We start from the raw sequence: 13,665 nt of genomic DNA on the forward strand, positions 1-13,665 counted from the left end.
GTTCTTCTCCTGCTGCCCCTGAAGATGTTGATTCTGCAGCTGATCATTTGCGGTTTTTAGAGCAGTCTCAAACTTGGTTTAGTCTCAACTGTTGCTCTGCTTCCTTCAGAGCAGCAATCACTTTATTTTTCTCCTGCAGGTGATTCAGACTAGAGGCTTTGAATTTCTCCAGCTCTTCCAGCAGGGAGGTTTTCTCCTGCAGCCACTGAAGATGTTCACTCTGAAGCTGATCGTTGGCTGTTTTTAGAGCAGTCTCAAACCTGCTTTTGTCCTGATTATAGATCTTCAGCTGGGACAGAAAGCGGCTTTGGTATATTGCCACATGTGCTTTAAGGGACAGTTTGTCATCCTCCCATTGGGCACGTTCGGTCTTTAACTGTTGCTCAGCTTCCTTCAGAGCAGCAATTCATGATCTATTCACAAATTTGAGCTGCAGGTCCTGGCTGCTGTTGGTTTGCTGCTCACTTTTCCTGGACTTTGTCAGCTCATTGTTAAGTTTTTTATGTAACTCTTGGAAGAGTTCACTTTTGCTACGGCTTCTCCTAGCAGAGCGCTCAGGTGACAGATTGTCTTCTGCATCTGCTCCTTCTCATCGAGGAAGTCAGCTAGCAAATCCTCATGGATATCCAGGTTGACTCTCCCCTCAGTATGACTCCTGGTGAGCCTTGCCTCACTGTCCTTAATCTCATTCCTTATTTGTTCCTCCAGGACACTGTAGTAAAAAGTATTAAGAAGAAGAAGAATTTATTAATTCAATTGTTACAGCCTTTGTGTGTGTGTGTGTGTGTGTGTGTGTGTGTGTGTGTGTGTGTGTGTGTGTGTGTGTGTGTGTGTGTGTGTGTGTGTGTGTGTGTGTGAGCTGAATGAACTTCCCACCATTCTGAATGAAGTTCATTCTGAATGGTGGGAAGTTCATTACACACGCATGTGTTTGTATGTGGTGTGTGTGTGCGTTTTTGTTTATATTGTGGAATTATAGAGTCTTATGGCCATGGACACAAAAGACTTCCTGAAAGTCTCAGTCTTGGCTTTAGGAGGAATTAGTCTGTGGCTGAATGAACTTCCCATTCAGCCCACAGTTCCTCATGAAGTGGGTGGGCAGAATTGTCCAGTATGGAGTTGATTTTGTCCCCCATCCTCCTCTCTGCCACAGCCTCCAGACTGTCCAGTTCCAGTCCAACAACAGATTTTGCCTTCATGATCAACTTTTTTAGTCTGTTGGCCTCACCAGCCTTGATGCTGCCTCCCCAGCACACAACTGCAAAGAACAGTGCACTTGCTACTATAGACTGATAAAACATATTCAGTAGCTTGTTGCACACGCCAAAGGAACAGAGTCTCCTGAGGAAGAACAGTCTGCTCTGTCCTTTCTTGAAGAGTGCATCTGTATTGTTTGACCAGTTCAGTTGTTAATGTGGACTCCAAGATATTTGTATGAGTCCACAATCTCTACTTCGTCTCCAAGGATAGAGTCAGGGACTGGGGTCTTTCTGCTCCTCCTTAAGTCCACCACCAGTTCTCTGTTTTTTTTGATATTGAGCTTTAGACAGTTGTTGTTACACGAATCAACAAAGCTTTTTATCAAGTGTCTGTATTCCTCATTGTTATCATTATTGATGCATCCAACGACTGAGGAGTCATCAGAGAACTTCTGGAGGTGACAGGTTCCTGAGTTGTAACGGAGGTCTGAGGTGTAGAGTGTAAACAGGAATGGTGCTAGTACAGTTCCTTGAGGTGCACCGGTGTTGCTCATCACCACATCAGATACGCAGCCATCAAAGTGAACAAACTGTGGCCGTCCAGTGAGGTAGTCTTTGATCCAGTCCACCATGTCTGCGGGGACTTCTATTTCCTGCAGCTTTGCAGTGAGCAGGTGGGGCTGAATAGTGTTGAAAGCACTTGAAAAGTCAAAGAACGTGACTCTCACAGTGTTGCCCTGCCTCTCCAGATGGGAGTATGCTCTGTGCATTAAGATGATGGCATCCTCCACTCCAATGTGTTCCCGATATGCAAACTGCAGGGGGTCCAGAAATTCAGACACTTGAGACTTTAGGTGTTGCAGGACCAGTCTCTCAAACACTTTCATGACATGTGATGTTAGTGCTACTGGTCTGAAGTCACTAAGGAAACTGGGAAGGCCTCTTTATTTTGGGAAGGCCTCTTTTTTTTAAATGGGACAATACAGGAAGTTTTCCATAACGTAGGCACCTTTTTGAGCCTCAGAGAGAGGTTGAAGAGTTGCTGAAAAACCTCTGCAAGCTGTCCAGCACACACCTTAAGTACTCTAGGGTTGATCTCATCTGGTCCTTTTGCTTTGTTTGTCTTTAGTTTGGACAGTTCCTTCCTCCCCCGTTCTGTGGAAAAGGCTGGGCCTGTGTATTGTGTTGATGAGGAATCAGATGGTGAGGACAGGGGAGGAGGTATTGAAGGTGAGGTATACTTCAATGTTGTATGGCTGCTGAGAGAGGAGATGGTATCAGTGGGAAATGGGGAGGCAGCATTGGCAGAGATGTTGGGTGGAGGGATGTGAAGAGACCCCAAGGCATCAGCTAAGGTGGTGGAGGGAGTAGGGATGGTGTGTGAAGACACTTGGTCAGAGTAAGAAGCAGAGGTGGTGTCAAATCTATTGAAGAACAGGTTAAGTTCATTAGCAAACTTTGAGTCTCTTCCACAGCAGTGTGTGACTTCTTATAGCCAGTCATTATTTTCATCCCATTCCACAACTCTTTGATATTATTCTGTCTCAACTTGTGCTCTACTCTCTCTGTAGATCTGCTTTGCTACTCAGCTTCCTCTTGAGTTCCTTCTGCACAGCCTGGAATTCCTCCTTCTCTCTTGCCATGAACGCCCTCTTCTTCTTGTTGAGGAGGCCTTTAACGTCCTTTTATATCCATGGCTTATTATTGGGGAAACAATGAACTTTTTTGGATGGAACAACATTGTCCTCACAGAAGTGGATGTAGTCTGTGATGCAGTGAGAGATGCCTTTGATGTCCTCACCATGAGCATCCATGAAAAGGTCCCAGTTTGTAACCCTAAAGCACTCCTGCAAGGCCTCCTCAGCCTCCTTTGACCAAACCTTCACATACCTCTTGGTAGCAGACTGTTGTCTTACTACGGGCTTGTATGTTGGTACTAGATATATTAAGTTGTGGTCTGATCTACCAAGTGGGGGGAGGGCTGAAGAGCTGTATGCCTCCTTCACATTGGTATAAAGGAGATCAAGATTCTTATTTTCTCGTGTTGCACAGTCCACATACTGTTTGAAGTTGGTCAGAGTTCCTGAAATATTGACATGGTTAAAATCTTCATGAATTGCTATAAGGGCGCTAGGATGTTTTCTCTGGAGACTAGTGACAACTGTGGATGATGTGACATGCACTCTGTGCTGCAGCTGATGGAGGAATGTAAACAGTCACAACAATGGCATGTGAAAATTCACAGGGCAGGTAGTATGGCCTCAGTCCAACCACCAACAACTCAATTTCTGGAGTGCAGATGCAGTCCTTCACTGTTACATGTCCAGGGTTGCGCCATTTGGAGTTAACCAAAACAGCGAGACCACCTCCTCTTTTCTTGCCGCTTTGTTTCCCTCTGTAGGCTCGCACTAGTGAGAACCCAGGCAGTTCAAGCGAGCTGTCTGGTATATTTTCATGCAGCCAGGTCTCGGTGAAGCAAACCAAGCTACACTCTCTGTACTCTTGCTGGCTGCTAGCTAAAGCAGAAAGTTCATCCACTTTATTGCAGTGACCTCACATTCCCCATAATTGTTGGGAGAAATGGTTTGAATCTCCTACATTTTTCTCGATGCTTCACTCCTGCTCTGCAGCCCCTTCTTCGCCTCTTCAGGTCTTGGATTTCAGGTTTTATACCAAGAAGCAGACTTGTTCTCTTGAGAGCGAACAGTTGTTTCCTTGTATAGATGCTGTTGCCACAGAAACGTATATCTTTTTTAGTTTAGTTTATCTTTTTTAGGAAGTCTGATGTGTAGAGTGTAAACAGGAATGGTGCCAGTACAGTTCCTTGGGGTACACCGGTGCTGCTCATCACCACATCAGATACACAGCCATCTAAGTGAACAAACTGTGGCCGTCCAGTGAGGTAGTCTTTGATCCACTCCACCATGTTTGTGGGAACTTCTATTTCCTGCAGCTCTGCAGTGAGCAGGTGGGGTGAAATAGTGTTGAACGCACTTGAAAAGTCAAGTGTTTCCCTGCCTCTCCAGATTACGTGGTGTATTCCCTATCATAGATTCTTCCATTGTTTCAAATTTCTGTTGTTCTTTGTTTCTGAGAAGAGTTTGTATTGTCGGATCCTACTCTACTGTGTGTGTGTATATGTGTGTACATATGAGAATGTGATCATTTTTTAAATGGCTGTCAGCTACCAATATAATCCACAATAAATGTGAAAAATATGTAATGAATGTTCATAATTTTTTAAAGCAAAAAATGTAATGCTGCCAGTTTCATATGGCCCTCATATTCCAAAATGTACAGCACGCACACATACGCACACGAACAGGATTGCTGACATGGGGGGAGCATTGGGTCAGTTTCAGTTGTTCCAGACCCTGTGTAAAGGAAGGGCCCAAAATGGCCCACTAACTTTTAAATAATCTGCTAGTATAATTTGTCAAAAGTGAAAACTTAATATAGTAGCCTACTGGTTGTGAGTCACATAAAAGTTTATTTTTATCTTTCTAATTTTCTTTGGTTGAAACAGGTTTGGTCCATCAGGCAACTGCAAAGTCAAAATTTGACATCTACCCAGTGCCTATCCACACCTCCAGTAAAAATAGCCTGTCACACAAGTCTGGTGCTCTGAAAAGAGATAGAAAAACTAAAAGGACAAAATGACAGCAGAGGTGCAATGGACTATTCCCAAAAGATACTCAAGTAGAAGATGAGACCTTAGTGATAATACTATCCCATTATTATTAATCAGGAGCAAGATAATTATCCATTTAGTTCTTATTATTGCATGCTTTGACAGAAGCTGTTTAGTCTGTGGACGGTTTGCTGCAAGGACAGTTTGGAGCTTGACCACCACTAAACATCTTGCGCAAAAAGTGGAACTAATGAAATTATTGGGACATATTTTTCTGGTCTACTTTTCTGGTAAACTTAGTCCATTGAGTTTCATTCATCCACCCATCCATTCATTCATTGCATGCATATTTTGTTCAACAATAATAGTGCATGTGAAGTGTATGGACATATACAAACAGTAGCCTACCTTTTTTTTTTTTTTTTTATACATTCTATACACTTGGAGATTATTTTGTCCTCGACATTAGCAAGACACACATTGGGCCTGATTGGCAGCAGATTCACAGAGGATGCACAGTGAGTCAACATGTTATGGCTGATCGGTGTATATATTAATTAAGCACTTCTTTAATGACATACTTTGGCATTCTTCGTGGCCTACTATACTAGGGCACATTTTTCATGACCTACTATAATAATTTGTATTTTTCTTGACATATTAAGGGGTGTATTTTTAAGAGAACACTATGCTCAGCATTTTTTATGACATACTACAATCATGTATACTTTTCATGACTATACTACTAAGCTGCCTACTGACATACTAGTCTGCCCCAGCAGGCTGCAGCATAAAAGCACACTTGCCACATGTTTTAGTTTGGTAAAACTAATGGCTGCACAGGCTGGGGCAGAAAGTATATTTACCACAGTGTCAAACCTGTTGAAGAACTTGTTAAGTTCGTGGCCTCTGTCCACATCACTCACTGATGCCTGGTTGTTCTTTTTTGGTAACCAGTTAATTCCCCTCACATTTTCTTCTCAATATCTACATTACATGGGCAGCAACGCTCTCTTGCTTTGGTATGCCCACAGCACTTTTCACTGTATGCAAAACCTCTTTTTCTTGTTCTTTGATCATTTGAAGTACTCATGATTTTATGATGAAGATTTTTGGTCTTTGGGAACTTTTATACTGAACCTGTTTTTTGCAAGCAACTCGCCACCTCCGGTGCAGCCACCATGATTTTCTATAACGGTAACTAGTGCTGATGAACGATTGGGGCCAAAATTGTTTTAGTGGTGATATCAAACAGCTGAAATGTACACAGACCATGGCAGTAGTCAAGTTAATACTCGAGTATTTTTGAACTACTAATACCTGATATACTACCTGAATTTTCCTTCAGGGATGAATAAAGTTTATCTTAATACTACACATGCTTTCATTACTGCCCTCAGAGCAGATATTGCATGTGACTATCTTTGTTTTCTAGTTTGAAGGATTATGCTATTGTACATAATGTATGTTTTTGGTGTGGCTACATTTTGCTGTAAATACTGTATATACTACTGTAGATTATGAACCACAGTCTATTTTGTTGTCTATCACTCATTTTGAAAATAAAATGAATGTAGTTGTGTGGCCACCAAGCATCTGACACTCTGAATATCCTCAAAATTAGCCCTCTTCTTTGTTGTTAAAGCTAATTTGTAAGCTACACATTTTGAATAGCATTTTATCATAAGCTTGCAAATGTGCATGATCCAGAAGTGCAAATTTGCTGTACCTGACTGGTTTTACGTGTATTCAGTTGCAAGTGCTGTATGCTTAGTATCTAATCCTTTTTAACTTTTGTACCATTATTTCTCAAACTGCATGTTTTTTTTTAACCTTTTTTCAGGGAATCATTTCACTTGTCTCTAAGCAGCCAAATAAAAGGTAAAACAGACATCTAGTGTCACTGTGCTCCTCATATCTTTTCTTAAGTGTTCTTTAAAAAAAGAGTTGAGTCTTCATTATAATGGAAGCCAATTTATTAGACAGCCTTAGTACATATTAGGTACACATGGAAATATTGTTTGTGCTTCAACACTCGCAAACATACAATCCCAATAAGTTAAACAATTTCAGGACAGACTAATGTTTCATATTTCTTTTCTCAGATAAATAATTCTGATACAAATCGACTGATTTGAGAGAATAAACCCTATACAACTGCAAATTATAATTAAAAAAAGAACACAAAGTCAAGCGTTTGCATCACAGAAAACGCATTATAGTGCAATATACAAGTTGTTTGGTCAGGACAGGGCAAGGGGGGGGGGGATTAACGTGAAAAGGGTAATTCTGCAAAGCCATTCACCATTGGAGGGTTTTACATTGCACCAGAGGAAACAGACAAAGAAAATAGATAGTATTTTTTTTTCCCACTAACAGCTACAGCTAAAACATCACAAACACGGCGGCTTCACATTGGTGCTTTTTAAAGGAAAGGTATCACTATTTCACAGTCAGAAATATCACCAGTCAACAATGAGACGCTAAAACGGCAACATATGGCAGATACACAACACTACTGAGTGCATGGCCCAATGAAACATCATTAATCTGACAGGAATACAATACTGAAATACAACCGGCCCTTTGTAAGATTAGTCATTAAATATCAGCAAGCAGCGGCCTTTTGACATTAAAACAGGAAGTTTCTCTGGAGAAAGGAAAAGGTTATGGCAAGTATAAGTAACGTTACTATACAGTGTAGGCAGCCGGAGAGGGGTGAGTCATTACTTTGCTTTTTACAGAGCTCTCCTCCCATCGTCAGCTCCACTAAGCGCTTTTAACCGAGCACATCACCTAAACCGAATCAAGTTTTCAGCACCGAACACTCACCTGCCGAGGCTTAGAGAGGCGGGAAGCTGCTGACGAGCCCCGCCTGGACACACCTCCAGAGCTTCATAAAAACAGGTTTGGAAACTTCCACAACCACTCCTGTGGCACCCCCACACTGCCAGTTGGCAAAACATGCGCCAAAGTTAGATTTCTGTCAAAACATATCTGGAAAGACAACTTCTTGTTGCTACCGCTGTTTTTTCTTCTTCTTCTTCTTTTTCAACCGGAATAACTACGGCACGCGCCAGTTACAAACGGAAGTTCCTCCTCTCTCCAATCATCAATTTCATTTTCACTGTTTGTAGTTTTTAAAGTAATAATCTCATTAAATATAACCCCCATCAGGCTGAGGTGTTTCTAATAGCCTCTTTTATCCACTTTATTTTTAGACATAATACAGAAAACAATAAAACATATCTGAGTATAATTATTAGATTTACATCACCATATCTTTGGCCCACTGAGGGCTGGCTGGTACTAGAGGAGAGGTTTGAAAAGTCTCAAAGCATGTTTTTATGCTTTTTGATACTCGAAACAAAGATTTCAAACATTTTAGGAAAAAGCTAAATGCTAACTCTGCAGCTCCCAGAACATCCTCACTGGATACAAACACATTAACAATCCACACAAGTCCAAGCATGCTACTGAATATGAACATCTCAAACGGGCAGGGGCGGCTCCTCTGGGAAGAAATAAATGTTTCTATCTGTATATTGCATGTTGACTGATATGATATATTTTACAACATCAACCTCTCAAACTGCACATCCCTCCTCTACCCACTTCCAATAAAGGTCACGCTAAGGAGGTAACCCAAAGGAACAAACAAGACTAAATGCCAACCTTGTACACATTCTAGCAGTTTCATAGCATACAATATTACATTTTGGTACTTTCAGTTTCACATGGCCTTCTGTTCTGATATTTAAACCTTTTTAAATAAGTTGATTTAGTTGCATCCATTGTAAAACATGAGAATACTTGCAACAATTTTATTCTTTGATACAACATATATTTTTTCATCATCTAAGATGTCTTTTTTTTCTTCTCAAGCAAGATGCATACACAATTAATGGGTAGGGCTTTAGGGAAGGATACGAAGGTAAGATGGAGAGATGGGGGTGGGGGGTTAAGGTTGGGAGGAGAGAGATTTTAGCTTGTTACTTCCTCGTCTGGTTTGTTCATGGCCTTGAGTTGCTCCAGCAGGCTGGTGGGGGTGAAGATGCTGGTCGATCCTGGAGACGCACACATGAAACACACACACACACACATACACACACACACAGAGCATTAGATCTGGACGGTTGTGAAAAAAATGAATGAAAATGTGTTTTCAGCTCTTGCTATGAATGCCTACTGTTGATGAAGGTATAATGTCGAAAGTAAAGCCAGGAACACTGAGCGATGGGTGATGTATCAAAGATTTTTAAAGTACCACCACAGGTAATTGCTTTAAGTATTTGGCATTCAAAGGAAGAGGTAAAAAGAGCTTATCTGTCTGGTAAAACGGTCTATATTTCCCAATCTCTGGCCTCAGTCAGTTTTCAACATCATTTTAGACATTAATGTATAGAATTTTGTCAACCTGCACCTTAAACCCAATCTAAAAGCAGCACAACCTCAAATAAAGAGATATGATGTATGAAAGATCACTACAGATAACTTCAAGTGAAATTTGGATTTTTTTTATTATTTGAATTTATAAATTTTTTACTACTTTTACTTTATTTATTTCTAAATATGTTTTACATTTGGAAAGTTTTCACTTTGATTGGCCTGCATAAAGTACCATGTTAACTTGCTCAGCTGGCTACCACTCCCTTACTCTATAAACACACGGCCGACATAAACTCACAACTCTGCGTTAAATCACATGCAGCTGAACATTATGGAAGCACACAGGTTAGTGCAGGCCACACACGACTGTTATGACTCAGTGACCTAAAAGCAGCAGACGAGGTAGCGGACAAGCTGTGGCACCAAAGCTCCCTACACAGTGCAGCCAGCCAGTAAGAATACACGCGTGATTATATAATCCTTTAATTAAAGGGCATGCAGACAGCTGAAAGACACTTCTGAGGAAAACAAAAAAACAGACACAGCACTAAAGACAAAAGCAGACCTTCTCTACGTGTCATGAACTCCAAAACCAGAGTTAGATCTATGGTCCATGAATGAAAATGTGAAACTCTGTAACTCTAGAAACACAAGGATGAACTCTTGTGACAGCTGAAGACACATTTCACACATTGTTAAGCTGGAAAGGTGCTGACTGGAGTAAACCAAACATTTAGCCAAATTTTGTTGTTGCTTCATTCTCAGACTTAAATGAATTAGTCGTTGTCGTTGCAGACTCTTCATCATAAACACCATGACAGAGAGACTATTTGATTTACTCCACACACTTGTTATATCGACAGTATTTGGCCTACTGTACATTGGTTTGTTTCTGTTGCAAAGCTGCATGTTTCTTTCCTTTTTGTCTGATTAGCTGCTTTAATTCAGACATTCAGCTTCTGACCATCACCTACAATTGCAACTCAACCTGATCCTATGAAGATCCAGAACAGGAAGTGGAAGTTAAAAACAGAAGAGAAGGAGGCGCACCCATCTTGAGTTGGGTTGTTATGGTGAAGCAGGGATGGGGGTTGTCAAGTGTTGTGGGTGGGGGTTCAGTGTGGTTGGACTGGCCTCACCTGCTTCTCTTGCTGTTTCCCAAACACGCAGCTTTGGGGGCCTTTTTGCCCCAGAAACACAACACCATGACATTAGTGCTTGACGGCACTAAATTATTGTACATGGCTAGGTTGGGACCAAAATAGCAACAAAAACAAATAATTGTTTTAGTAAGTGATGGCCATTTTGCTCAGGAGGTGTTGAATGCAGCAGTATGTGGGGAGAGTACCCATACTGCTTATGGTGAGAGCTGCTTACTGAGGAAACCATAAAACCAAAAGTTGGTTTGTAAACGATATCGCTTTAGCGGATTAGTCAGAAATGAGATAGGTGCCCAGGACTACACTGCTGTGTCTTCATGGGTATAAATCCAGCTTTAAATGGCAAAGTGGATATACAAGTAAGCTCAGAGGGAAACTACATGGACAGGGAATAAGGTGTATGGTCTTGGAAATGCAAATACGTATTACAAGTATTTCCTACATCTGCCAAGGAGGTGGGGTTTTGAATGCTCCCAAACATTAGTTTGATAGCAGGAAAAATACTGACAGAGGTCATGAAATCCAGTGGAGGGAAGAACTGCTCAGTTTTTGGTGTAGATAGCATCACTATGTGGCCTTTTTAAAAACAGTTTTATAAAAAAAATGTTTACGACTTTTGAGCAAAGGAATAAAGAAAAACTTTGATCTCTTTACATGCACTGCTTTAAGCATGTTTAAAGATGTTTGTTTAAAAAGGTTGAATATCTTGTATGATTCAAATAAGTTTAAAGGCCTGTTGGGCCTAGGCAGAGGTATCTGCTCTGTGATTGTGTTCTAGCTTTACACAGGTTCCTCTGGATGAATAATGTGGTTTGTGGTCCCATACATAGAGAAACAAACACTCTGCAAGTGACTGGTGTAAAGGCTAAGTTCTGGAAGACATGAAGTGTGTCCTACAATAAGGGAGGGGGATTGCTTGAAATGTGTGGCATCGTTATTTTTAGTTAGGGTGCTAAAGCATATCAGGTGGTACAATGCTACATTCTCAGACTGTGAGCAGAGAGGGATCATACAGGCAGTGACACACAGGGCAATTTTTGGGCTGAATTCCACAAAAACATTTTATTGTCTGCCTTTTCATTGCCACCAAAGTGCCCTGTGTGTCAGTGTCCTGTAGAAGTTTTCTGGATGATCAGTTATTATTATCCAGCACCCTCTGCAGATGAGCCCTGAGTCATGTGAGCATATGATGGTGGGCTGAGAGAAAGTGATGAGAACGAATCAGGGGACTGGGAGTGAAAAAAAGGAAAAATAAGAGAGAATCCTTCTTTCAAATCCAACATCAACTCAAGAACCTGTCCTGAAAGAAACCAGTAACAAATCAAAGGGATTGTCTCTGCAAATGGTTAATTTGAAAAATAATCACACAGGAAAAAACTGGTAAAAATGGATCTCGGGGGTAGATTAAATCTGAAGTGAGTGTTCAACAGGCTCAAAGGGCCTTTGGGTGGCTGTTGAAGGGCGATTTAATCCACCCAGCTGAGATGATGGGAGGAGGCAGCAGGGATGGGTTCACAACCCCCTCAGGCATGGCCACGTCTTAGCAGACTTTGCTTAGGTCCACCCTACTGACCTGCAGACAGGACCCCAGGGTACAGATACCATGATATGCTGACCATCAGCAAATCATGTTTAATGAGGCTGAAACATTATTGTGTTTTTAGTGAATAATTTTCTATAGCATTACATAGCTAGGGTTTGTTTCTACATGATGCGAGTAGCTTATCAGCATACTTGCAAGTTAAAAAAATTACAGTAAATTACAGTAAGTATATCCAGAACATTAAGTCTAGGAGTCTGCAAATGCAATGAAGTCTGGACATCTGGGTTTAGCCTTCCTGTGGGCTTAGCAGAGACATTGCACCTGACTGGACAGTAGGAGTCCCACTCTGACTGGCTAACTGTCAGCATATAGCGAGTGGAACCTGATGGTGCAGTCCATGCAGTGAGGAAAGGTCGGGGGTGCCCATCCCTGAAGGACACGGGGAGGAGGAGGGTGGAGTTACAGAAAATAGTACTGAGTGTTCAAAGAAGAAGGATCATGGAGGAAGCCCTTGTGCTGTGAAGGTTCAGAAAGGGCTTCTTTGTGCGGCTGCCTTTACTTTTTTCAGTGTGATTTCTCTCTCCCTCCCTCCCAATCTGTCTCTGCCTCACTCGGCTGAGGGGTCTGCGTCCTCAAAGGACACCCTAGTGGACTCTCGGAAGTCAGGGTGCTGCAGGTCCGATAAGAATTTGGTGGGGGTGAGCATGTGGGTGGAACCTGTGGAGGAACAGAGGCGGCTTCACCACTCATCTCTCAGCACATGGCACGCCCCTATCCCACTCTCTCCAAAAACAAAAGGATTAAAACAAACAAGCTGTCATACACAGACACAGAGACACACCCAGCCAACTAACACTTCACACATACAGACACACACTCTCGCCATGTTTCAGAAACATAAACTGGGACGCACAGATAGAAAAAGACATGGCGTGGCTGCAATTTAAAGACAACAGTTGTTTTTAAAGACAACAGCTGAAGCAGAGCACAACAGAAACAAACAGGACACTTTCTCATTTTTAACACAGACCAGCTGGCAAAGCTGCAAGACATCAAATAAACAGTACAGAGGGGAATAACATAAAGGGCTATTTCAACTAAGCACATTACACACAATAGGCAGGTAGTAGCTATGCATAGCTAACTTCAACTTCAGTGTGATTGTTGTGAAATTGGTGTTGCAAAGATGTGGTTTTTATGATTTGGGTGCATGAAAGTCAAAAAAGAAATTCCGCTGTAATACATGAACTGTGTTGTGTTGAAATTAGTTCTGTCTGCAAAACCTGAAACTACACTCACGATTCGTCACCCAGTATTTAAAAAAGTCAAGGTGTATTTAGCCACAGTTTATGTAAAACAGTAGGAGCTCGCATAGGTTTGTTAAACTATTATATTCTTTTATTGTATTTCTAGTTTGCCAGTGGTGTTTTTTTCTTTTTGTCAATGATGACCTTTTTTCCGTAAGTTTGTATAAATCAAACTGACCTCCCTTATCATGAACCTTCCACTGCAGTAGATGCAGCTTAGTTTCAGTAGTGCATTACATTACATATAGTGACAAAAAGTCAACTGATAAACTTTATTCATCTACCTCATGCTTTGAAAAAACAAAAAACATTAGATTCTGAGAGGTTTCACCTTGTCCTCAGAGTTTACCTCCTGTGGTTGATGCCCTCCATTTTTCTTCTCCCCTCCATCTTTATTTTTTTTTAGCTGTATGCCAAACTGAACTTACATCTGTTG

General features: G+C 41.4%; 1 protein-coding gene across 4 annotated transcripts in view; it reads right to left on the reverse strand.

Annotated features, from left to right (window-relative positions):
- The window catches only part of stxbp1a (syntaxin binding protein 1a), a 40,479-nt gene that overhangs the window by 6,006 nt on the left and 20,808 nt on the right, over positions 1–13,665 (reverse strand). Inside the window, exons 19-21 of one of the 4 annotated variants that reach the window (XR_003295028.2) lie at positions 12,482–12,639; positions 7,663–8,897; positions 502–712 (exon numbers count right to left, since the gene is read on the reverse strand). Coding sequence is in view for 2 of the 4 variants with exons in the window: in XM_026297025.1 (XP_026152810.1) it covers positions 12,530–12,639 (110 nt within the window). In the remaining 2 variants the exon portion in view is untranslated. Of the gene's footprint in view, positions 1–501; positions 713–7,199; positions 8,898–12,481; positions 12,640–13,665 lie in introns of those variants that run through there. The other 3 variants (XR_003295029.2, XM_026297025.1, XM_033325467.1) reach the window with 3 other exon arrangements.

The sequence above is a fragment of the Mastacembelus armatus genome, chromosome 12, assembly GCF_900324485.2.
Source record: "Mastacembelus armatus chromosome 12, fMasArm1.2, whole genome shotgun sequence".
Lineage (NCBI taxonomy): Eukaryota > Metazoa > Chordata > Actinopteri > Synbranchiformes > Mastacembelidae > Mastacembelus > Mastacembelus armatus.